Consider the following 26,107-nt stretch of genomic DNA (forward strand, 5'->3'; position numbering starts at 1 on the left):
TCAGATGGCTGAGAATGGAGGGTCACGCACATTCATGAGTTCGAGACTACCCTGGCCAATATGGGAAGAACTTAGTCTCAAAAATAAAGTTTTTTTAAAAAAAAAAAAAATTAAAAAGCTATTAGTCTCCCAAGCAAATTATTGTATGCCAAGTTCGGGATTTTTGACTTGGACTTGACCTTTTCTTACTGTAGGTTCTCTATGCACCTAAATGAGTGCCTTGTACCACATCTCGGTGATTCTGGGCAAAAGCCTATCATTTTTATCTGCTCTTGGGAATCCAGGCAGTCTAGTATGGGAGATGACCCAGGTTGCTCTGGCATTCTTTCTGTACTGACATCCTCACCCAGAGTGCTATAAGGTTCACTGTGGGCTGGAGCTGGGCATTCCCCCTCACCCAGCTAATGGTAGCTGGCCTGACCAGCCAGGCTGTCTTCATTCTTCCAGATCCTGCCACTTTGTAATGATAAACTTTAAGCATTTGCCAGTAAACCAACAAGAGCTCTTTTGTTTTTAAATCAAAAAGTTTATTATCAGGAAGAATCTAATGATGGCAGAATAAAGTCCTACTTGTAAGAGTAGAACTAACTTAGAAATGGACACTTCTTGGGGGAAATGTGTTACAGACTCCAGAACAGTCTAAAGAACAGTGCAAAAAGAAGATCTTAGAGCGATTCAGATACGGTTTCTGACCTGAAGAGGAGTTAGTGGAGCAGAGGAGCAGGAATGGATTAGCCACAGAATTTGACAGAGTAAAGTAACCACAGGCAGTAGACAATGGTGATGATCCTGACTGGGGTGACAGGGCGGTCCTTATAAGTGCACTCTCCGTCCCAGGAGACATCCCCTGCTTTTCTGGGCACCACTTTCATCCTAACATGACAGGAAGGTGGGGCCCTAGTATGGCTTCATTCGGTTTAACTTCTATGAGGCTACACACTTTAGACTGTTCATTTCCCTTTTCTCTACCATCCTCTTCTCTGCTAGGCCCCGGATCCCCTGTGCTTCCAGAAATCATGGCCTCCAAGACCAAAGGATATAGGCACTCCTGTGGGAGAAACCTTTATAGGCTTTTCTCCTCTTTCCTATTTTACAGCAAAAATAATGAAAGGATTCTATTGGGTCCTGCTACCTCAGGCAGCCCCTGCTTTTATGTCAGAAATATTATCACTATTCGTGTGGGTATCTTTTCTTCCTAAAAACAAGATGAGGCCGAGCTAAACAGATGAGTGTTGCTATGCACCTGCGCTTCTCCTGAGAGCTGCTGACCCTCTTCCTAGATCTGGAAGGGAAACAAAAGACAAAGGGAGCTTTTGCTTTAGTCTTTGCTTTTATTTTCTGTTTGTTTGCTTTGCAGGAGGCAATATTTTTGGGTTTGCCTTGATTGAATGTTGATGTTTGGAGGGGTGGTTGTTGTTGTTGTTTTTAAATCTGGCCTTTTCTTTCTGTTTGTCAAAAAAAAAAAAGTATTTTCGAACTAAATAGGGGTTGCATTATCAGTATTACTTTGTAACTCTTTTTGAAGTATTTTAACCATCTTCATGTCATTAAATAACTTTTGAAAAGGCCATTTTTCTAATGCTTGGTAATAGTTTATCTTATTACCCATAATTGAGAGAGCCTCCTGTTATTAGTAACTTAGCTTATTGATAGGGTTTTTGTTTTTGTTTATTTGTTTGGTTTGGGGGTTTTTTTGTGTTTTTTTTTTTGTTTGTTTGTTTGTTTTGGTTTTTCAAGACAGAGTTTCTCCGTTTAGCCCTGGCTGACCTAGAACTCACTCTATAAACCAGGCTGGCCTCGAACTCAGAAGTCTGCCTGCCTCTGCTTCCCAAGTGGTGTGATTAAAGGCTTGCGCCACCACGCCCAGCGATAGTTTTTTTAAAAACAATAAAATGGCACTGTCTATATTTGCACAAGATTTGCACAGCTTTATTGTTTGTTTGTTTGTTTGTTTGTTTATGTGGTATTGCATATCCTGAGCTTGATTGCTCTCCCACTAGGACAACCTGCTTCTTGACTTTATACTAAATATTAGCATAATCTTATTTTTTATCTGTTTTAAGACAGGTAATAAGTTCTGTCTTAATTTACATTTCAGTATTAATAATGTCTGTGTTCACCTTTTTCATTATTTTGTTTGTTGGTTGTCTGTTTTTGAGATGGGCTTATTATATAGTCCAGACTAGGCACAAACTCAAAGGCAGTCCTCCCACAGCTTGACCTTAAATTGCTGGGTCACACAGGCAGGAGTTAGCCACTGCAGCCAGCTAGCGTCTTACCCACATTTGTGCATTTGTGGTTTAACATGGATGAATGTTTGCCTGTTATTTGTCCGTGTCCTAGTAATGTTCTTTGTCATAGATGTGTACGTACGTTGTATTGTCTTTACCTTTCTATTAACTTGGAAAAGCTTGATTCTTTTTGTTTATTTGTTTTTGTGTTCATAGAATTTTTGCTTTTGTTGTTATTTTTGTTTTGAGACAGTTTTGGTTTTCCAGGCTGGTGTCAAAATCATGATGCACCTGCCTCAGTTTCCCAAGTGCTGACATAACTGGTCTGCCACTGCGTCTGGGCACTTTATGCTCTGTGGGTTTTTTCTTTGTTTTCTTTCTTTCTTTGTTTTCTTTCTTTGTCTTTTGTTTTGGTTGGTTGGTTGGTTGGTTGGTTGGGTTTTTTTGTTGTTGTTTTGTTTCCCAAGACAAGTTTCAATGTGTAGCCCTAAATGTCCCACAACTCACTGCGTAGACCAGGCTGGCCTTGAACTCACAAGATCCACCTGCCTCTGCCTCCCAAATTCTGCTACTAAAGGTATGCACCACCACTTGTAGCTTCAGTGGTGTTTTCTAAGTATCTGACTACGTTTTCCTCCAGTTCTAATATGGTCTTTAGGGGTTTGTGTTATAGGGGTTTTGGTCTTGGTTTTCCAAGACAGGGTTTTGTGTATCCCTGGCGGTCCTAGATGTCATTCTGTAGACCAGGCTGGCCTTGAACTCAGAGTTCCCCCTGCCTCTGCCAAGAGTTGAGATTAAAGGTGTGTGTTATCACTGTCTTTTTCTGGTTGTTAGATCATTTTTGTTTGGCTGGTTTGGTATTTATTTATTTATTTATTTATTTATTTATTTTGAGATAGGGTCTCATGTAGCCCAGCCTAGCCTAATATAGTCATGATTTTTTTTAATATTATAAAATATCTGAAATTTATCTTAGTGTACTGTATTAGGTAGAAATAAGTTGGTATTTTCCCTCTGTTTCTATTACAGTATTTGAAATTTTCAGTCAGTTAAAAGACCCATTTTTAAATTTGGATGAAAGAAAATAGTCAAAATTCTAGAGTGAGCTTTACAGTAGTTTTGAAGTTCCCTTAGAGAAAGGACCTTAGTTTTTACTTGATTGCTGCAGACCTCTTAGCAGCACTGCCTATGTTGTCCTCAGTCTTCCATCTAGACCTGAGAGGAGGGAAGTGGGCTGAAGGACTGTCAACACTAACCCCGACCGACGGCCAGCACGGCCACTGACGGTGCCTGTGTAAGAGGCTGCTCCCATTCACCTCTGGGCCACAGCCGGCTCTGCCTGCCTGGCTCCGGCAGCAGTTTTCTGCCTCCACAGGCCTGCTATACTACAGACATGAGTCTGTTTATTGCCTGTCCTGCTGCCGAACCAGAGCAGAGGTTTCCAAGCCTGTAGGAAACAGCTCTTCCTGTCCTTTCCTCACTCAGCATGACCTCGAATTTTCTGACACACACCCCCCTTCCTTTTTGTTTGTTTCTTCGCATTGTTTTGTTTTGAGATAGGGTTTTTCTACGTAGCCTGATTATCCCGGAACTGACTATGTAGATCAGGGTAGCCTCAAACTCACTCAGTGGTTATTAAGGCATGCACCACTGTGGTCCTTTTAAAAAACTCTTGCTATTAAAATACCTCTCAAGTTTGATCTTCAGGGCTTGAGAATGTGGTTCAGGGGTAGATTGACTGTGTGGCATGTGCAGAACCTAGAGCAGAAAGAAAAGGACAGAAAAGGAAAACTGACCAGTCATCTTAGCAAGAAGGTTAACAGAAAAGATGAGTCCGAACACGCAGAAGGCTCTGAGAAAGGAGCAGGGCTGTTGGGTGACATCCTCACAGGAGAAGGTGGGACATGCATTCCAATTCAAGTCATTGAAGAGGTTCTAAGGCCTGCCTCTAAGCCTCCTTCATGTGTATTATAAGAGCATTAGAATATCTTTAATATGAGGTCTGTAATCTATCTGTGTGTGTGTGTGTGTGTGTGTGTGTGTGTGTGTGTCTCTCTTTCTCTCTCTCTCTCTCTCTGAGGCACATACAGATTGAACCTCTGCTGTAAAAGGTGGCAGGGGCTAGGGATACAGTTCAGTAGTAGAGCGTATATGTGCATTGCTTATGCCAAGCAGTGGTGCATCAGTGAGTGGGAGGAGTGATAGCAAGGGTCGTTTTACTCTGTGTCTCATATGGTATTTAGAGTAGCTAGGTTGAGGAAGATGGACAGATCTGTGAGCTAAGTGCTCTGATACTGTTATCACTAGCAATATGGGGGCAGAAGGTTAACCTCTCTAGTCCTTAACTGTACAGTTAGGATAATGGTTGGTCTTTGTTCATATGGTGGTAAGCATGGAACAAAATGGCTCCTGTCCAGGGCTTAGCAGAGTCCAGGGTACATCGATAGATTGTTAGTGGAATGGTGTCTCCACACTTTACTCACTGGGTCAAGAAGTACAGAGCTCACAGTACTAGTGTAGGCCGTTTTTCATCCTTAGAACAGATCCAGAGGTGGAAACCATACAATTGAGAAGGGTAAGAAGCCCTCTCTGCATCCTTGATCGAGGGCAATACAAGGTGGCATTGCTTGAAGCACCACCTCCTTTGGGTTGTTCCTAACATGTTGTTCTTTTATGCACTGATTACTTTTTGACTTGGTGTTGAGATTTAAATAAAGACATTGAACAAGAATCCGTTTTGGGGCTGATGAGATGGCTCAGTGAGTAGAAGCACTTCCTGTGCAGTCCTGCCAACCTGTGTTCCATCTCCTGCTCACTCAGAAGACAGTAGGCACCCTAAACTTGTCCGCTGGCCTCCTAGGTGCGCATGCACACAGACTAGAAAATAAAGAATTAATAATAAAGAATAATAAAAAATTAATAATTAATAAGAATAATAAATAAATTAATAATAAAGAATAAAATAATAAAGAAAAATTAGAATTAGCCTGATGTGGTAGCACATCCCTTTAATCCCAGCACTCTGGAGCCAGAGGCAGGATGATCCACAAGTTGGAAGCCAGCTTGGTCTACATAGTGAATTCTAAGACAGGACTAAACATAGAGAATCTGTATCAAAGAAAAAAGTGAAATTATATTTTATATACCATTCATACCTGATCCAAATGTGACAAATGCTGTACACCAGCCTTGAATCCCAGCATTTGCATGCTACCACCTTATCTTCAAGGCCCCACAGAGTATCACTGTAGTTGCTGTGGGCTTCCTAGAAGGCAAATGGCCCTCTTTTCCACTGGCCCCATTGGTGATGTCTGAGAGTTAAGACCCTGGGATGTCATTCAGACCAAGCCAGTCACCATCTGTTCTGCAAGAGGAAGCCACTGCAGATCCATTCCTAATGCAGCTGGTGCACTGGAGACCACAGAGCACCTGCACACACCAGCCAAGGTCTCCTTTTATGAGACGAGACGTGAGTGAGATGTGGTGCTCTGACTCAGAAAGAAAATGGAGGCAGGCACGTGAACAGGGCCTGAGATAGCCTCAGCTGGTTACTGCTCTGGAACCTGGCAGTGCTGCAGCAGGAGAGAGAGCACTGCCATTGTGGCCTCCATAGCCCGCCAAGATGTCAGCTGGTTTACAGGTTTTCCCCACGAGTCAACTAAAAAGGAGACTCTTTTTTTTTTTTAAAGATTTCCCCCCTTTTTTTAATTAGATATTTTTCATTTACATTTCAAATGCTATCCCCAAAGCCCCCTATTTCCCCCCCTCCCCCCGCCTCCGCCCTGCTCCCCAACCCACCCACTCCCGATTCCTGGCCCTAGCATTCCCCTGTACTGGGGCATATGATCTTCACAAGTCCAAGGGCCTCTCCTCCCATTGATAGCTGAATAGGCCATCCTCTGCTACATTTGCAGCTAGAGACACGAGCTCAGGGGGTACTGGTTAGTTCATATTGTTGATTCTCCTATAGGGTTGCAGACCCCTTCAGCTCCTTGGGTACTTTCTCTAAGGAGGAGACTCTTTAAATTGAGGAGGTTTGCCTGGTAAGCCTAGTCAGAGAAAGAGCCACTTTGATTTTGCCACAAGAATCACAAAAACAACAAACAAACAAAAAACCTTAGCAGAGACAAATAAGTACATAGTATCAAACCTAGAGTCTAGAACTTGACCCAGTCAGGAGCAGAAGCAGACTCTGAGGTGAAGGGACACATAGTCCCAAGTGTCAGGGTCAGGTTGAGCAGTGTACTGAGTGTCTCTTCAAAACAGAACAAAAGATAATTAAAAATGTACCGGCCAGGGGCTGGAGAGATGGCTCAGCAGTTAAGAGCACTGACTGCTCTTCCAGAGGTCCTGAGTTCAATTCCCAGCAACCACATGGTGGCTCACAACCATCTGTAAGGAGATCTGATGTCCTCTGCTGGGGTATCTGACGACAGCTCCGGTGTACTTACATATAATAAATCTTTTTTTTTTTTTTTTAATGTACTATCCAGCCAGGTGTGGTGGCGCACGCCTTTGATCCCAGCACTGGAGAGGCAGAGGCAGGCAGATTTCTGAGTTCAAGGACAGCCAGGGCTACACAGAGAAACCCTGTCTCAAAAAAAAATGACACACACAAAAAAAGTTCTATCCAATGTGATAGCTGTTTTCTATAGGTAGCCATTTAAATGAAAGTAAATTATAACTAAAATTTAAGACATTTACTCAGTTACAGTAATCATATTTGAAGTGGTAAATTGTCATCTGTGGTCTGATATCCTGAATCTTTAATCATAGTTTCTTCACCATTAAATTCAAATAAGAGCGTGTACCTAGTGACCACTAGAGTGGCCTGTAAGTCTACAATAAATCTAGTAGTACATTGCCATCGCTGGAGAAGTTTCTTTTGGAAAATATATATAGCAAAAATACCAAGGCCTCCTCCTAGCAGGGAGGCCATCCAGACCTTCGGGGCTTTGCCTCCCTCCTCCTCAGCTCTTACACATCATGGCTTTGATGAAGAGCCACCCATGTGACTACATGAAGCTACAGGCTGTCAACAGCAAGGCAGGAGGGCTTTCAAGGACAGTGGAGTCCTGAGTGAGAGCCTGAGACAGGCAGGAGGCAGTGACGACACCTAGAACCCTCTTCCCTCTGTTTATTCCCCACACAGACCACAAGTGCAGGTTCTTCCCTGTATGTATCGATCCCTGTAGCCAGGTACCCAGAACCAAGTATGGAAAGCCCAAAAGGTCAGCAGTCAGAAAGTAGCCATTGCTACTAGATGAATTCCAGATGGCACCACAAACACAGATGCTGCTAAGAAATAGGAGGATGAAGCTGTGCTGTGGACTCTGTTATGTAGCGCAAAAAATCTCTTCAGTCCTCCATCTTGTGGGTGCTCCTCATTCCCTGCCTTTTGATGGCCTGAGAGAAGAAAGGGACTGTTAGGAGTCTTCAATCCCGAAGCCTCTCCTTCACCATTCCGAGTGACTCTGAAGTCCACAGTAGCCTCTGTAGGAGGCAGCAGTTTGCCTGACTTCACTTTCTCCCATGGGGGGGGGGGGTGAGGGAGGGGCCTGGGGTATAACCGTGACATCAAGGGTAGCAGAAACTGCCTTGTCATGCTCTGTTAGTGTTGGGGACACCCAGCCACCATTTACCATTTTGCCAATTAACAAATGTTATCTTTAGACAAAACCTCACAGGAAATGAGAAGGAAACAAGAGTCTACTTGAGGAAGTTCATATCCTACAGAGGTCTCAGGCCTTCCTCTCAGTTACAGCCCCACAGCTGGAAGGTTTCTACAACAGCCTTCCCTAGTTCCTTACTTAGCCTCCTGCAGAGGTAGTGTGTGAGACACCTTCAGAAGTAGCAGTGCCTTTTGCAAGGTCTCCTGTCCCAGCGTAGGGGCTTAGCATATCTTTTAGCGTGGCATGGTGTCCTACTTGTAATTCTAGCACTGTGGAAGCTGGGACAGGGGCTCAGAAGTGTGAGGCCAGTGTAACCACATAGCAAGTTTTGGACCTGCCTGGGATGGATGCACAGCAAGACCCTGCTAGAAAGTGTTAGAACATAGGGGAATGGGGAAGGAAAGGAAGGAGGAGAGAAAGGACATAGAGAAATGGGGAAGGGAAGGGAAGAGAAGGAGAATGAGAGAGAAACTGACTCTCATCTTTGTCTTAAAGATGAGAAACTACAAATGGACACTGAGGACTTCCTAGTAAATGTTAGACCATTGGGCGTTTTGTCTTTAAGGGCTCATCAGAGTTGTGCTATGGCCTTCAAATGTAGTACTTAGCTGTTGCCCATTAAAAAGCTAGATACCTTCCATTTGGTCCTCAACATCACAAAAGGAATTAGCACACATCAGCCAGCCAGCTTGACATGCCTCAGTCTGCTCTTTAGTGGTCAGGTATACTCTGCTTGTGGGGAGTCATTCCATAGACCAGGTCCGTCCTGAGCAGAGACTTCAAGATAATCCTTATCATCTGGTAGGTGGGTGTCACTGACCACTGCACCCCAGTGTCCTTCAGGCCAACATGTGCTTCTGTATATTATTGTCCTCTTCGTTGGTTCCCAAGTCTCTCTGTATAGGAAAGGCAGGCTACAGTTTCTCATGATTCCAGCTCCTTGTAACCAAATCAGAATCCTGGTGCCTGTCGTTAAAGTCAACACTCTTGCAAATAGATCTTTTTTAATGCCAAATCTAGAGATAGTTGAACAAATTTAACTGGAGTCATTACTTACTGTTCGATTCGTGCTTGGAAAACACTTGTTGGTGTTTCCCACATTCTTACAGGCATAGTTAGGCGTGTTAAAGGGTCCTTAACTTCTGTTCACACAGGAACCCACGTCATAACAGGGCAAGCTTCGGGAGAAGAAAGTTTTTAGAAGTCTTGAATAAAAGAGGACCTTCCTCTTTTAGTTTATGCTTCTGTTAGGATTTTGAAGGAATTTCAGCATTCTGTTACTAACTCTAATAATGTGCACATCACAGCCTGGATGCTTTGGGGCCTTCTGACTCTCATGTTACCTGTGTAAATACAGGATTCACTTCCCTGCATCCAGCTATTCCATTTGCTTAATAAAGAGCAAATGTGCAGAGCCCAGCAGCAGCAGCAGCAGCAGCCTAGAAGAAGTAATCTGAACAGGATAAACATGATTCCTTTTTGTGCGATGCTCTCTGTCTCCTGCCAGGAGCAGGGTATCAGATGAAGGGAGGTTGTGGTTGGAATGGGTAAAGTGAATGTCTAAGTGGCACCTGCTCCATTCAGTAGATCTGCCTTCCTGGGCCTCCCCACACACATCTGCTCCTGACAAAGCTGCTTTTTTTTCTTCCTTTTTTTGGTCAGGTTGAGAGCAAAGGCCCAGCAACTAGACATGGCTGGTTTTGCTTTGTCAGCACAATTGCCTGTGACATTATAATTACACCAAATCTTCATTATCAGAAGGGCCCTAATTTAGAGATTTTCAGAGCCTAAATAGGGCTTTCAAAGTGAAATTGATTTAAAAAAAAAAATCTTTGCTGTTGTTAAGCTAGCAATTGGATTTGAGAATCACTGAAGGGGTCTAAGTATTGGAACTGAGCCATTGGCTCCAAGCAACGCAACAAAGGCTGTGCTATCAGATTGGCTCACCCGAGAGCCAGCAAGAGCTCTTCTGACTGCTGGTCATTCCCAGCTTCTCCACAGTGCTCAGCACTAGCTGTGGGTACACCTTACGCTGTATAATGCTTGTAATGCTGGCCCAGCTTCCTGGAGGTCTAAGGGACTAGGGAGTGTTAAAATAAGTTGGTAGACTGGGGTAGAAAAAGAATGAATTGTGACATAAAATAAGGAAATGTCCAGGAATTTTTTTCAGACTAACACAAAGCACCCATTTTCAGATTGAGTTTCCATCCAAACAAAAGCAGCTCTTCTGGTGTCTCCGTGTGTCTCTGTGGCTGATGTACATCTCAGTCACATAGATGGGCATACTAGAAATTCGAGATTTTTTTTTTGTTGTTTTAAAGATTTATTCCAGGGGCTGGAGGGGTGGCTCAGCGGTTAAGAGCACTAACTGCTCTTCCGAAGGTCCTGAGTTCAAATCCCAGCAACCTCAAGTTGGGTCACAGTCATCTGTGATGCCTGATGCCCTCTTCTTGGGCGTCTGGAGATAGCTACAGTGTACTTACATATATAATAAATAAATAAATAAATCTTTTAAAAAAAACACACACACACACACAAACACACAGGAAAAAGCCAGGCAGTGGTGGCACACTCCTTTAATTCCAGAATTTGGGAGGCAGAGGCAGGCAAATTTCTGAGTTTCCAGGACAGCCAGGGCTACACAGAGAAACCCTATCTTGAAATTTAGAAAAAAAAAAAAAAAAAAAAAAAGTATACATATGAGTATACTTTAGCTGTCCTCAGACACACCAGAAGAGGGCATCAGATCCCATTACAGATGGTTGTGAGCCACCATGTGGTTGCTGGGAATTGAATTCTGGAAGAGCAATCAGTGCTCTTAACCACTGAGTTAATCCAAATGAAATGAAATGAAAAGAAAGGGTAGTTCCTTAGCCACCCTCCACAGGCATGGTGTCAGCTAGCACACAGATTGACCATGTCTTGTTTGTTATAGGTGATCCCAGAGACATTAGTCTGAACTTGACATATCTTGGATGCTTTAGGAATCTTTTAAATATCTAGTGCAGTCTTGATAGAAGAAAAATGTCTGAATGTCTAGAATATGCTCCTAGCCACACTACCTAGACTGTATTCTCAAGGGGTTTGGTTTTGTTTGTTTTGAGACGAGGTTTCTCTATATAAGTCTGGATGTCCTAGAACTTGTGCTGTAGAGTTCACCTGCTTCTGCCCTCTGAATGCTGGAGTTAAAGGCATGTGCCACCACTGCCTGGTTTAGTTTTTAAAAAAGAAAAAAAAAATGCCTCCAAGGATTGCCCCACTATCCTCACAAAAAGAAAGAGAAAAAAAAAAATACTGAAATATACTGAGGAAGGGATTTGGTTTTAGGAATGTCTACTTTTTGATGTTTTGAGATAGGGCCTAACTGCAGTCTCGGCTGGCTTGGCACTCACTGTGTAGACCAGGCTGTCCTCAAACTCCCAGCGCTTCACTTGCCTCTGCCTCCCAAGCTCTGAGATCCAAGGTATGCACCACCACACCCAGTGGGATTTAATGTCTGTGTTCAATTTATCCTTTCCCTGGCTGCCTCTTTCCTAAGCTTTTATGGCCTAGCTATGAGAACTAAAGAGTTTTGTGGGGGTTTCCCTCAAAAGTTTTTAACAAGAGGCCATGTGAAACTCAGGCCAGACATAGGTGAAGTGTTCCTTGTATAGACAGCTTAAGGTATGGCCGGTGCCCCTAGGAGTCAGAAAGAAGGTTGTTGGCAGCTTCCTGTCCCGGCAAGTGTAAATGGCTTTAATCTTGCTTCCTTTCCCTCTGCTTCCACATGGTTGCTTTGACAATTGGGCGAAAGCTCATATGAAGTAAACACTATTGCTTCACACTTAGACAGGATCTTTTTTTTTCCTAACTTAACTAATAAATGTAATATTATTTAAGCACAAATTGGCCCTCATAGTCAAAAGTGGCCTGTGGATTTTATAAGTATAATCAGTTCTTGATTCTCACAGATTATCTCTCATGTAGATTACTTGTGACACATTTTAAATCCTTGGGCAGTTTCTCTAAGCAGGCCAGTGTAAGCCTAGACCCTCCCCACCACTCCCTGCCCAGCTGCTGGGTGCTTAGGAAATACAAATTAGTTTTCTTTTTTTTTTTAAAGATTTATTTATTTATTACATGTAAGTACACTGTAGCTGTCTTCAGACACTCCAGAAGAGGGCGCCAGATCTCGTTACGGATGGTTGTGAGCCACCATGTGGTTGCTGGGATTAGAACTCTGGACCTTCGGAAGAGCAGTCGGGTGCTCTTACCCACTGAGCCATCTCACCAGCCCCCAAATTAGTTTTCATATTAGCTTAAGGAAGACATAATTAGGAAGGGAGACCTGCTGCAAAAAAACCACATCATAACTGCTACTTTAGGACAGACGCCATCAGGAGGACCCGGCTCACCCTCTGGCTCGACTAAGGGCTGGCTGTAAGGTATGCATTTGTAAATGCACACACCACATACACCCAGTGAACTGCTGTGTTGATGAGCTGAATTTGTTAAAAATTTCACAGAACACTGTGCACCAAGGTGTATGGGAAGCTGCAAAGCTTTGGCAGGTTCTAGTGTCTCGTCCAGCCCAGCGCCTTTTAACAGTTCTATGTTCTTGTCAGGCCTCTTTATGGCAGACTGTGGAGGTTACAAGTGGATCCTGGCAAGAAGGCTACAGGTGGGTTCGTCTTTGGGGAGAGAAGGAAGCAGCTGAGGGCACAGTCACTGCAGCGCTGCCATTTCAGGCTCTGCTTCTTCTATGGATGGCCTGAGTCCCTTGTAAAGAGCTTGTCCCTGGCGGACAAGATGGCTATGCGAGTATAGTTCAGATGCGAGAGACAGAGAAAGTGACTGGTCACAATGACTGGTTTTGGCGAATAAACGGACTCCAAGATGTTGCCAGTCCTACCAGTGAAGAAGAAGAAACCTTTAGCTGTCACAGTAGGGGAGCTGCTGCACTAGACCCTGATATGGGGTTTCGCCCCTACAGACATCGTCGGAGCATTTCAAAGAGGTCACTGCAATACGCCAGTGAGAAGAAAGAAAGTATGCATTGCTGGGTTGGCTTGGTACTGGCAGCTTACATCTTTTCAGATCCTGCCTTTCTTACAAGAATTCAAACCTGAATGGCAACCCATATAGCTAACCACTGAAGAGGGGACAGTGCCCAGGGTGCACTCTGGACCATGGTTGTCTTCCTAACTCCTGTGTGGGGAACTCCTTTCATACCCTGAGAATTAAAACCCAATAAAAAAGTGACTCGTTTAAAAAAAAAAAAAAAAAAGATGAGGCTTTACTGAGGTAGTTGTCTCTGTGTAATTATGTCAAACTCTGGAAGTGTCTTCACTCTGGGTAGCTTCTGTGTGAGCCTACAACTCCTCATTCTGCACTAAAACTCAGCTTGGTCCTACCACTCAGGAGGCAGAGACAGGCGAATCTCTGAGTCTGAGAGCAGCCTGGTCTACACAGTGAGTCCCAAGCAGCCAGGGTTACATAGAGAAACCCTGTACTGAAGAAAACAAAACAAAACACCCACAGCTTGGTAACTTTCTTTTGAGCCACTAGTGTGTAGGTTGGTGGCCCTGATCTTATCTCTGGTCTTCTCTGTACAGTTAGGTCACATATCCTAAGCTGAGTACATGTTCTACTCTCTAATCAAAGGTTTGTTTCTGTTTCCACTTTCAGAAAAGCATTAATGGTTAGATCAGCAGGCCTAGAATTAAGCTCACACTGGAGGTTCAATGGCTAGGATGATGAGCCATGGGGTTGCGATGCCAAATCACAGAGCCTCATTTCACAGTGCTCCTGAACATCTCCAGGCTGTTCCAGAGGAACCCAGGAGTTCATGTTTCCAAGATACCTTTGAAATACATTTACTAAAAAGTAAAAAATTAATTTAAACGTTTGATTTATGGGCAACAGTGCAAAAGGAGTTTCTTTCAAGTCTTAAAGGCAAAGGACAGTGACAGTGTCCCAGCTGGCCAGCTGCTGTGAACCTAAAGCATTTTTTTCCCCTGAGTGTATCTTGAGATTGACCAGAAGAAAGGAAGCTCTGAGTACTGAGAAGGGCCCACTGCTGAGGCTGCTCCTAGGTGCGAGAGTCTGTGAGTGCTTGCCGGGTGTAACACATTTGATCCATAGATTCCCCAAATGCTTCAGACTCCGCACACAAGGGAAAGCCGAATAGCCCTTGCTCCCCTGTGTCCGAGCGTCAGAGCTACCGGCTCTTCCACTTGAGGTTGGCATTCTTTTCATGACCTTCCTCTTGCCCTCTCTCTCCAATTTCTTTCCATCTGGTCCTTCCTTGGACATCTGCCTCTTCCTCCCATCTACATGCTGACCTAGCTTCTCTTCCTGACTTTCTCTGCTTCCCAGCCAGGTAACCAGGCGTGTTTTGTTTGATTTACACAATAGTGCCTTTCCTTAGATATCAGCCATTGGTGTGTTCTTCCAAGTCTTCAAGTGAACCTTCCGAAGACTTCCCTCCCCTGAAGTCTTGCCGACCCTCAGGGACTTGACAAGTTTTGTGATACGGGAGTGGGGGTTTGATTCCTTGTTCCTTCCCTTTTCCTCCTCCTCCTTTCTCTTCTCAGACTTACTTAATTTGTAAATGTTTTGCCCACATCAGTATGCATCTGTGTGCATGGTGCCTGCAGAGGTCAGAAGAGGGCATCAGGTCTCCTGGAACTGGAGTTAAGGATGGTTGTGAGCCACCAAGTTGCTGAGAACCAAACCCAGGTCCTCCACAAGGGCAACCATTGCTATTAACTCTGAGCGATGTCTTCAGAGCTTTCTCCTTCGTTTTCCTCTCTGGTCATGGACTTACATCCCCACTTAGGTCAGTGTTCTCCCACTACCTCTTAGCCCTCATGTTAATAAACTCCAGAAAACATTACAATATCATTTCCTTTTAGTTTAAAAAATCATTTCTCAGTCAGTTGTGGTGGCTCATGCCTGTAATTGCAGCACTCAGGAGGCCAAGGCAGGAGAATTGCTGAATGTGAGGCAAACTTGTGCCATACAGTAAGTTCCAGCCAAGGCTACAGTGCAGAACATGTCTCAAACCAACTGTTGTGTTTATATTGTTTAGCTACTTTTTTTTTCCTGTGGTGACTATCAATATTCTCCAACTAAAAATATTTCCACAGCCAACTCACAAGGCCTTTGGACTGAAAGATTAAGTTACAGCAAACAACAATTCCCAAAGGTTTCCCAGCTTGGAAGGCAAATGAAAGGCCCATTTTTCCCAAAGTTGTCTATCCTGCCCTATCTTGTCTTGAGGTGGGGGAGGGCAAGCCACCGTAGAGCTGGATAACCAGCCAGTCCTGAGGCCCTGTGTTTGGTTCATGTCTATCCTGTTCACTTCTGAGAAGTGTTTGATAATATTATACTGTCAGTGATCACTCATATATATGACACATTTCCTTCAGTGCTGGGAATGAACCCATAGCCTTCATATGTTAGGCAAGCATTTTACCCCTGAGCTCCAGCCCCAGCCCCAGCACTGGTCCTGTTTTTCACTTTGGTAATTGGGTTAGTGGCTGGCCCTGGGTTGTGTGCTCGCCTGGGCTCTCAGTCAGCGGGTCTGTGTGCTCCGTTAGCAGCTGCTTCATTTCCCTCGTGTGGTTCCATTGCTGTGATGTGCATGGGGAGCTGCCTGCCAGTCCTCTGCATGATTCTATGGCTTTCATCTGGAGACTTTCAGCAAAGGATCTGCCCACCATAGGAGCAAATTCCTGTTGCAAGATGTGTGCTGCTTCCTGGGAGTGTTAATCTACCACTTGCAACCCAAACTACACTTCTCAATCAAAGTCATCTTGAAAAGCAGCTGACAAGTACTGTAGACCTACTGTGTGCTAGACACTGTACCAAGGGTTTTCAGGTCCCCTGTGAGATTACTAGTGACCATTTTACATGTGAGGAAACTAAGGGCCACAGGTATTCAGTGACAGAATTCACATGGGTCGTTGTGGCTAAGAACACATTAATGGGGGCTGGTGAGATGACTCAGTGGGTAAGAGCACCCGACTGCTCTTCCAAAGGTCTGAAGTTCAAATCCCAGCAACCACATGGTGGCTCACAACCACCCGTAATGAGATCTGACTCCCTCTTCTGGAGTGTCTGAAGACAGCTACAGTGTATTTACATATAATAAATAAATAAATCTTATTTTAAAAAAAAAAAAAGAACACATTAATGGAAGTAAGATTATATAAGACTATATAGTAAAATAACCCTCCTGTGGAAAGCCATAGAGTTCCACAGAACATTTGATTACAGCCCCTTAAGGATGCTTATGGGGAAGGCTGCTTTGCTCTAGAGCAAAAGAAAGGGCTTCAAGGCCCTTCAGTGCCAAGAGGGCAAGGCTGGAAGGAGTGTAGCTCAGTTTCTTTAAAAGTCATGAAGACCATACAGTAACTGAACACTTTTCTACCCAGGGTGCTCAGTATTCAGTGACAGTCTTATTATCAACAGCTAAAAGTACACAGACTTCTTGAGAGCTTGTTTGGAGGTTCTAGCAGGGGAGCGCAGCTATTCGTATACCCTTGACCAAAGACCGGTCCTCTATTCGGGGAAGGTCATCCTCTTCAACCTAGCGCACAGCTTCGGGAAGGACACACATGGAGCGGTGAGGGAGGAAGGGAACACCTGCCTAGCCAGCCTGATCAGCCAAATCAACCCTGGCAATCAATGGGGTGGCAGATTTCGCAGCCAGATCACCCTTACATCCCCCTTACATCCGTATGCAGACATCTTAAGGGAAGCCCTGGAACTACTTGGAAGCAGGGCAGGTCTGTGCAGATTTGGTATCATGTGAGTGGCAGAGTCCATGACATCACAGGAGGCAGAAAACACACCTGGAAAAATGTGGGGACTGTCAGAAGAGCCCTGCTCAGAGCTGCAGGGCAGATCTAGGCAGGGAGATACGTTTGGGGAGAGTTGAGGGACCATGGTTGTGATGGAGCAATAATGTAGGGAACTTGTGGGAAAAGTCTGCGTATGCTTGCTCAAGAGTCAGCTGGTGTAGGTGGTTTTATACTCTCAGCTCCTGGGACGCCGAGACAGCAGGATTGAGAGTTTGAGACCACCCTGGGTTAAAGTGCGGAGGAGACGGAGAAGTATCTGGAACTGAGCAGGACAATGCTTGACCAAAGATCTCTAAGGCTGGGTTTGCAGCACTCCAACTAGAGTACTTTCTCACTGCAGGCCCAGATGGAGTTCATGCATGGACCATCAGCAAAGCCGTGACGGCTCCTCAGGCTGCAGGAAAGATTCATACAGATTTTGGAAAGGGATTCATTATGGCGGAAGTAATGAAAGACGAAGATCTTAAAGAGGAAAGTTCTGAGAACGCAGCTAAGGCTGCTGGGAAGTACAAACAACAAGGCAGAGCTTACGTTGTTGAAGACGGAGATATAATCTTCTTCAAATTTAATTCGCCTCAGCAATTGAAAAAGAAATAAAAATTAGCTTTTAACTTTAGCATATGTATGGTTTGGGTTTTGGTCTTGACTGTGGGGTAGGTGGTTTGGTTTGGTTTTTAACTACGTTTCTGAAAACTAAAGGTACAATATTGGAACGGGACTCCTAAGTATTACTGACATTGAAGTAGTAGAAACCAAGTTCTGGTTTACTTTTGAAAGAGTTTGGGGTTGCAGAGCTGATTGGCAGTGTGGAATGCTCACCCCCTTTCAGAAAACCCATGTGAGGCTGGTCCCAACTGCCTGTAAGTCCAGCTCCAAGGGGTCTACATACATCTCATTCCCCTACACAGGAATATGCATGCATATGAATAAAGTTAATAAAAACAAGTTTTTACAAGAAGGAAGGAGAGTTGACAAGATTTGGTGATGTATTGAATGTAAAGTGGAGGTGCAGAGGAGGATGTCAGAGGCTTGACCATGGGCTTCGGGAAGGATGTAATTGTCCAGTATTGAGGTAAGGAAGAGAGAGAAGACTGGCTATGCTTTACCACTTATGTTCAGCAGTGAAGACAACAGGGTCAGGCCTCACTTAAGAGGAAACGTGGGCATAGGGCTGACAGTTCCTCTAGAGAGTTTGCTGACCCTGAAGATCTGAGCTTTCTGGGGTCCTTTTCACCTCTCTTCTCCCTTTGGCAGTGCGGCCATGATGTACCATGAAGCCTGGAGAGGCAGCAGGGAGTTCTGATGGGCCAGTCTTCTACCTGCTGGCCAGGGTGCTGGGTGTTGGGTACTGTGGTGCATGGAAAGGCTTCCAGATCCAAATCCAAAGCCCAGACATGTAGCTTGGGGGAGAGGTGTGCAATGGACATAACAGCCAGTCTGTTTACCTGTTTGTTTTGTTGTGTTTTTGAGAGAGTCTTCCTATGTTGACAAGGCTGGCCTCGGAGGCTGTGCGCTAGGACAGACTTTGGGGCCTTGGGGGTGGTTTTGACTTTGAGACCCGGTCTCACTCACCATGTAGCCTGGGCTGGTCTCAGACCAAAGATCCTCCTGCCTGTCTTGCCTCCCAAGTGTTCTTTTTTATTATTAGATATTTTCTTCATTTACACTTCAAATGCTATCCCCAAAGCCCCCTATACCCTCCCCCTACCCTGCTCCCCAACCTACCTACTCCCGCTTCCTGACCCTGGCATTCCCCTGTACTGGGGCATATAATCTTTGCAAGACCAAGGGGCCTCTCCTCCCATTGATAGCCAACTAGGCCATCTTCTGCTACATATGCAACTAAAGACACAGCTCTGGGGGGTACGGGTTAGTTCATATTTTTGTTCCTCCTATAGGGTTGCAGGCCCCCTCCCCACCAAGTGTTCATTTTATAGGCATCTACCACCACACCCAGTAGCTGCTGGTGCTAGGTATTGTTGCTGTTACATGTGCGTGTGTGTGTGCGTGTGCGTGTGCGCGTGCGCGTGCTTACACATAGGTAGACATCTAAAACCTGCTTATTGGAGTCAGGAAGTCAGTTCTCTCCATCCCTCACCTGGGTCCTGAGAATTGAACTAGTTGTGAGCACCTTCACCCGCTGAACCATCTTGCCTGTCCTTGAATTTTGTTTTTTCTAAACTTTAGGAGGCGGATCTCATTTTGTGGCCCTGATTGGCCTAGAACTGGCTTTGCTGACCAGACTGGCCTCAAACACAAATTTTTTTTTACCTGTTTCTGTCTCCCTGGATAAGCGTTTGGGATGTGGGCATCACAGCGGCAATCAGAATGTCCTCAGTCAGGCAGGAAGAGTGCCATGAGTTTGATGCTAACCTGGGCTACACAATAAGATCCTATCGCAAAACAAAACAAATGGTAGTAAACTTTAAATTTAAAGCAGTTTAGATTCACTGAACTCTTAGCATTTGTGTGACTTTGCCCTTTTGAGTCTTTAGAACATGGTGAGTGCCTCCCTGAGAATCCTGGCACCTGCTGGAGGAATGCTCATTTATGGAGACACTATCCTGCGTCGATCTCCAGGGCCCTACACAAGGCAAGGGGACATGCAGCCACACACATACCATGGAGTCCAGTCGCCAAGACTGTACTGGGGTTTCCTGAAAAGGAAAGGGCCCTTCAGGCCCTTAAAGTAGATCATGAAGGGCTTCCTGTTGCTTAATCAATTGAAATGACCCAGAATACAAGCAGGGATTAACGTGTGCCTCTAGATTAGGGCTAATCAGGGGCAGGCTGAGCAGATGGAGGGGCAGCCACGGCCTGATTACTGAGCGTCAGCATTTAATCATCTCTCTTCCAAGGGCAGCCGCCCGACTTAGTGCATACTGGGTTTCAAAGCCGCCGCACCCCCCCCCCTCGTGCCATAAAGGCTGCTAGGTCAGACAGAGACACAGAGGAGATTTAATCTAATCCCATGTCAAAATGCCTGCATGGGTGTTTTTGTGAGAGAGATCTTAAGATGCCCACATGAAGATGGTGATACGTTTATTTAAGGTGGGTGTCTGCTTAGAGCACATATAGAAGAGGCGTTCTGAGGTATCGGAGGTTGTCAGTGACCCCGCTGATGGAGTTTCTCTCTTTGAAAAGCCTTTACGATGTATAATAATTGTCACAGTCACTCACACTGAGACAGCTTTGTGAGGAAGTAACTCAGTACAACTGAGGCCAAATTTGCTTCTTCCCTGAGTTATGTGAAATACACAAAATGCAATCTGCAAAAAATATATATTTGTATATATATATATATATATATTTTTTTTTTAATTTGGATAGGTCTTGGGTGTGATATTTTTACTTTGTTTTTATTTTAGGAGAAAGTGTCTCCCTATTTAGCCCAGGCTGGCCTGACTGCTAAGGTTACAGACTTGAGCCACCACCCTTAACAGTGATTAGACATTGGAGTTTTCATTTATGATGAGTGTAGAGAATGTGCTGAGCACCTGCTCAGTGATAGGCTCTGTCCCTTTGCAATGGAAGTGGAGATAAGACAAACGGTGACACTGTGTAAGAACCATTCCTCTGGAGAGGTCTGGGCAAAGTGCCATGAGACTACCAGGGAACAGGACCCGAATCATTGGAGGACAGAGACTTGGAGAACCAAAGAACAAGCCAAAGACAGTTGCTGCAAAAGGCACGGAGCAGACAAGCATGGAGATGCTTGTGTGGAGAAGCTCAAGTACATGCCAGCCCTTGCAGGCAGAGCACAGTGGGCACTTGGCAGGACGATCACAGACTCAAAGCCAGCCTGTGCTCCATGTTGAGACCCTGCCTCAAAAGGAGAAAATAGACGAGAACAGACCATGAGAGCCTTGAACACCATGCCAAAGTATCTTAACATTATTAACATGATGGTGCCAAAGGACTAAGTAAGCAATGTAGTAAAAATAAAACTATTCTCTGTGGCGAGGGAGGGTGAATGGAGAGAATTGCTTCAGCACTTGATTTGCAATGGCTTAGAAGAAACCAGACCACCTTCACCCTGAAGCCTCAACCTCCTGTTCCTTCGCAGCCCTCTGCCAGCTTTTCCGCATCACACAACAAGAATCAGCCCCAGGCTCTCCAGGAAGCTGTACTGACTGCCCAGCCTGTGTTATGTTAACATGCCCTTGTAAGTGGGGTTTCAAAATGACTGTCATCAAAACAAGCCTGTTTCATGTTGCACCATCAAATGCTTATCCCTAAATTGACAAAGCTCACTCTTGGAGAATGCTATCAGACAGTCAAGACTACGAAATCATATTTTCTTTTGCATTAATTTCCTTTGGATTCACACATACACTTGGACAGGCAGACACACATGTGCGTAAGTGCATACCACCAAGTGTGTGTGATGGTCAGGAGGCAACTTTTGGGAGTCACTGCTCTCCATTCACCATGTGGGTCCTGGCCATTGAACCTAGGTTATCAGGATTGCTTAAAAGGCTCCCACCTGCCAGGCCTTCTCTCTCTCTTGTCTTTCTTTTGGAGACAAGGTCTCACTATTCACTGGCTGGCCTGAAACTCTCCTCACTGTGTAGATCAGGTTTACCTTCAACTCCCAGAGATCCTGCCTGCCTCCTCTTCTGGGCGCTCCCTCAACATTCAACCAGTTGTTTCCGGCTTTAGTCCTTCTGATGGCTCCTGGTGCTCAAGCCCAGCCCTGCCCCTGGTCTTGCTCCCATTGTCTCTGTCTCCAGAGCCTGTGCTTGAGATTTCTGTGCTAATATGGAGCACATTTTCTGAGAGAAAGTGTGCGTGGGCAGCAGCTAAAGTTTGAGCCATAGCTGAAGTTGTGTCATATGTGATTCTTATTGATCATCTTAGCTGGGTGTAAAATTCTAGGCTGAAAGCAATTCGGGGACGCTTGAATCAATGCCTGAAGGCATGGTTCCATCATTTTAGCTTCTAGGGTTGCCATGACATCTAGTATTGTTCCCACGTCCAGTATTTTACGTATGCTCCCAACCTCTGCTTTGTTCTTCTGGAATCTTTCGGCTCTTCCCTGTCTCCCTTGTACGCTGAGATGTGTCTGGGTCTCTTGCTGTCCATTGCACCTAGAGCATCAAGTGGCCTTTTCCATGCCAAACTTGCTTTTCAGTAATAGAAGTTTGCTTGTGTGTCTTATTTCTAATCTTGTGCGACAAATTTCCCTACTTTCTAATCTTTTCTAGTCTCTGTGATTTTTTTTCTTGTTATACTATACCCTTTGCAATGTGTTTCATTTATTGTATTTTTTATTTTTAAATTACTCTCATATTTTTCTTTTCTAGTTGGTTGTAGGATTTTGGGGTTCCCCAGGGTATTGTTGCTGCCACTGCTGTTTTTATGGGACAGGGTCTCACTCTGTGGTTCACATTAGTTTCAAACTCACAGTTGTCCTGTCTTAGCCTCCCTGGGTGCTAGGATTAGAGACATATCCTATCGCAAGTTTGGGAGTTTGAAGTCTGATTGATTGGGTGAGTGAGTGGGTGGGTGGTTTGGGGGCTGCTGTTGTTTGTGGTGTTAGGAATCTAACTTAGAACCTCATACATGCCAGACAAGACTTCTTCCACTGAGCTAGACTTCCAGCTCTTTATTTTGTATTTCTGAAATGAAGTCCCTTATGTTATAGCCTACATTAGCCTGGAACTCCTAAGCTCGGGGAATTCTGTCTCAAATTCCCACTACAGGTGTGTATGGGTTTTTTGGTTTGTTTGTTTTGTGTCTGTATGTGTGTGTTGGGTTTTATATGAGATATATATGGATTTAATATGATGTATAACATATAAAATCCCATTTTAAGAAAATACTCGGGGGCTATCAGACTTTGCCAGCATTTGTTTGTTTTGTTTTCTCCCTAAGTTGTCTATGTTGTCCTTGTATGGTTCTGTGCCCCTTTAAGAGTGGCACACTAGAATGCTGCTTGTTCAGGGATAGAGCTAGGCGACTTATGGACATTAGAGCTAGTTAGTATTAGAACAGGCCATTCCACTCACCTCATTTCACTATTAGTTTGGGTTTTTTGGGGGTGGGGTGGGGTGGGGGTGAATCTCAGATCTTCTATCACAATGGTCTAGATGTTAAGGTTTGGGGCTTCTACCTACTAACCCAGTCAGCTAAATACTAGTTTTCCACTGTTATTGGCTGCCTCTCTCTACCTGAAGGATCCAGGCCCCTGCACCCTGAGTCCCTTTGGGCAGGAGTTCACTTTCACTTCACTGACAATCAGACTAGTTTTGGTTGATGGCTTGCGAAGCACAGCCTTGCCCTGTGTATTGTAATTCTACTTCCGGCAAGAAAACAAGGCAGGTGGATGCACATGAGTCTTTGGCCTGAGTGAACTGGAAATGGGTCGCTCTCCCCAGTGTCCATGTACTGTACAGTGGTGCTGGGCTGCATTTGCTTTGCCATTGCTCTTAGCTGATCCTAAACTGTGTTTTTTAAATTATACTAGTCTGTGAAATCCTAAAATTTGGAGACAAATGAACTTATTTGATTGAATTCTTTTTCACGTTTAACTCTGGAGGAAAAAAACAAAAACAAAAACAAAAAACATAAGTGGACCAGTAGCCAGACAACAGAGCAGAAGACAAGAGATTTGTTTTTTGTTGTTGTTCCTTTTCCAGCTGATAGAAGCTTGAACTCGGGCAGCTAGCGGGCTCAAAGAGACCACAGCATAGCCCAGGAGCAGTGGGTGATGTGCTGCTGGCAGCAGGGCTGGCAGCCAGGGTGGGAAGACTCACATTGGTGGGCTGCGCTTCCTAAAGAAGGAGGCCGCAAGGTCTCGGTGCAAGTGTTCTCAGTGTTCCCGCACTCCTTTCCCGAGAGTCTAAGAACTAAAATGAAGTGAGGAGAGAAATTTACTGCCCAGCGCCAGGCACATGCCCAGAGTCTGAGCTCTTGAGAGGCCGAGGCCAAGGGAGCAAAAGCTCAGGGCCAGCCTGGCTGGCTGCACTGCAAAACCTTGTCTCTGAAAAGAATGGAAAAAAGTTGAGACTTCTCTGTCTGGGAAGCAGGTGAGTCATTGGCCCAGGGCTGGCAGGCAGGGATGCCCTGAAGGACCAGAGCCAGTTGCCCGAGCCAGCGCCTGGGTCCTGAGCTTGGGCCCCACCAACGGTCTTGCTTTGTCTCTCCAGGCCTGGTCCAGATTCCTGTGAGCATGTACCAGACTGTGGTAACCAGCCTCGCCCAGGGCAACGGGCCGGTGCAGGTGGCCATGGCCCCAGTGACCACCAGGATATCGGACAGCGCAGTCACCATGGATGGCCAGGCTGTGGAGGTGGTGACCTTGGAACAGTAGCGTGGAGCTCTATCATGGCAGCGTTTTTTAGTCTACTTCAGAATTTTTTACATGTTTGCAGAGGTGCAATCAAATGGAATTAAGTCTCTCGACTTGGAAAGAAAGTTTTGGTAACCTTTTTTTAAGAAGGAAGAAAGGCAGCAGCTTTTGGAATCACATTTTTTAAAAGCACCACTTCTGGGATCTGGTGGAGTGAGAAACGCCACCGATTTCACTGTCCCAAAAAGCCAAATTGTGGCCAGACTTCTTTGTGCAGAAATGTGTGTATACTTACGTGTGTGTACGTGTGAGTGTGAATATATGTATATGTGTACATATGGACATACACATTTACATATATGTATAAAGTATATATGTACATACATATATATGTATGAAACCTGCATGGAATTACCTGTATGAAATCAAGGTGAACTGTGGGAACAAGAACCCACCCAGTTTCGTGGGTGGTAGGGTACATGACCAAACACAGTCACCTGGTTTTCGTTCATACCAGGGTCATGCATTGAGCTACTGAAAGACTCAGGCGGAGGTGACCACGTCCTTCACCAAAGCTGCCTCCCAGTGGCTGCCTAGACCTCTGCTAGATTCACCGAAGGAAGGAAGATCCAGGACACAGCGTGGTCCAGAGAGTGCTTGTGAAGTCCAGGGACCGAGAGCGCGTGCGCACATGCGCGCTTTGCCAGCAGAGACACACTTCAGCTGGCCCAGGTGCTGACCTTGCCACAGGCAGGTAAACGCCCTGCAGGCTCCTGGCGGGGGCAAGAAATCGTTCCTCAGCCTCCATCGTCTCCCTTCCCAGGAACCCTCAGTCTCACGACTATCCAAGAGTTGCTTGGTTGTTAGGTCAGTCCTGTTACAAACTGAAGGTGACAGAAGTGTCAAGGGTCTGAGGAGTGTTCACGGAGCAGGCGGGTGTAAGTGCAGGGTGTGTGTGTGTGTGTGTGTGTGTGTGTGTGTGTGTGTGGGAGAAAATGGGAAGATTATAGGAGAGCAAAAAAGGAAGGAGGGAGAAAACTCCTCATAAATCAGGGTGCGCCGTGGGAACCGTGTTCTCCAGCTGTCTGCAGCTGTATTTCAGCAGAGGAGACTGCCTCACACAGGACCTCTGCACAAAGGCTGGCCGTCACAGATGGGTCAGAAGACTCTGTGAGGACTTTTCCCAGGCACATCCTGGCGGCACAGGCCTGGGACAGCTTTCCTGCTCACAGTGTAGCTTGCACTGAGCAGTCGTTGTCACTGTGAGCTCTGTGCTTTCCAGGCACAGGCCCTGAGTCTCCCTCCCGTGGCTCATTCATCTGATGTCTTGACAAGCCAAATCTCCGCTCCTGGCGTGCAGGGACTCTTCCTCCTTCCTTCCTGCCAGCCCTCTCCCGTGCGTGATAGTGTATTTAATGTGGTGTTTTTGGTTTTTTGTTTTTTAATGAGACATTAAAAGATTCTTCATGTCTTGCTCAGCCTTTGAGAAAAGTTTCCAATTCTTATATTTGCTTGTTTTATATAAAACTATACAATGTTCTTTGTATGTTCTTTTCTGTACGTGATAAGGGAGGGGTGGGAAATTTGCATATCAATGTCCTGGTTCTACAATTGGTTACTTTTTTTTTTTTTAAACTGTGAAGCTGTCCAGGGGCTTTAAGGCCTGTGTTCCTTTGTGGTGAAATAAGCCTCCCGATAGTTTGAGAAATTGCCAAGAAGATAAAAGCAAGACCCCAGCAGCAGAGCATGGAATCGGTGTTGTTCTCCATTCTGTCTAAATTGCCTCATTCAATAAATAGTTTAATGTGGCGACAAAAAGTGCCCCTCTCTCTAGCAGCCTTGGCCACTTGGGCTACAGGACTCTTTTGGGGTGTGGCTCATTGTCCTTTACAAAAGACATGCACTAGAGGTCTCTAGACTGGACCACACTCTAGGAACTCCAGGAGGGAGGAGACCTGTCCGCTCCCGAGTGCTGGGTGAACCCACCAACCAGTCCTGAGGATGTCTGTCTTCTGTATCCCAGTTCTCTGGAACAGTTGCACTTCAGAAAGCCTCAAGGTG

The 26,107-nt window shown here is 45.2% G+C and overlaps 1 protein-coding gene across 8 annotated transcripts in view; it reads left to right on the forward strand.

The window, feature by feature from the left end:
* The window catches only part of Nrf1 (nuclear respiratory factor 1), a 107,888-nt gene extending 82,018 nt beyond the window's left edge, over positions 1 to 25,870 (forward strand). For 2 of the 8 annotated variants that reach the window (XM_021165121.2, XM_021165122.2), the window contains exon 12: positions 23,904 to 25,866. In XM_021165121.2, the coding sequence (XP_021020780.1) occupies positions 23,904 to 24,067 (164 nt within the window). In that variant the 3' untranslated portion in view covers positions 24,068 to 25,866. Of the gene's footprint in view, positions 1 to 987; positions 1,908 to 12,507; positions 13,146 to 17,092; positions 17,616 to 23,903 lie in introns of those variants that run through there. The other 6 variants (XM_021165120.2, XM_021165119.2, XM_021165118.2 and 3 more) reach the window with 5 other exon arrangements.
* Positions 25,871 to 26,107: the final 237 nt, after the last annotated feature.

The sequence above is a fragment of the Mus caroli genome, chromosome 6 (assembly GCF_900094665.2).
Source record: "Mus caroli chromosome 6, CAROLI_EIJ_v1.1, whole genome shotgun sequence".
NCBI lineage: Eukaryota > Metazoa > Chordata > Mammalia > Rodentia > Muridae > Mus > Mus caroli.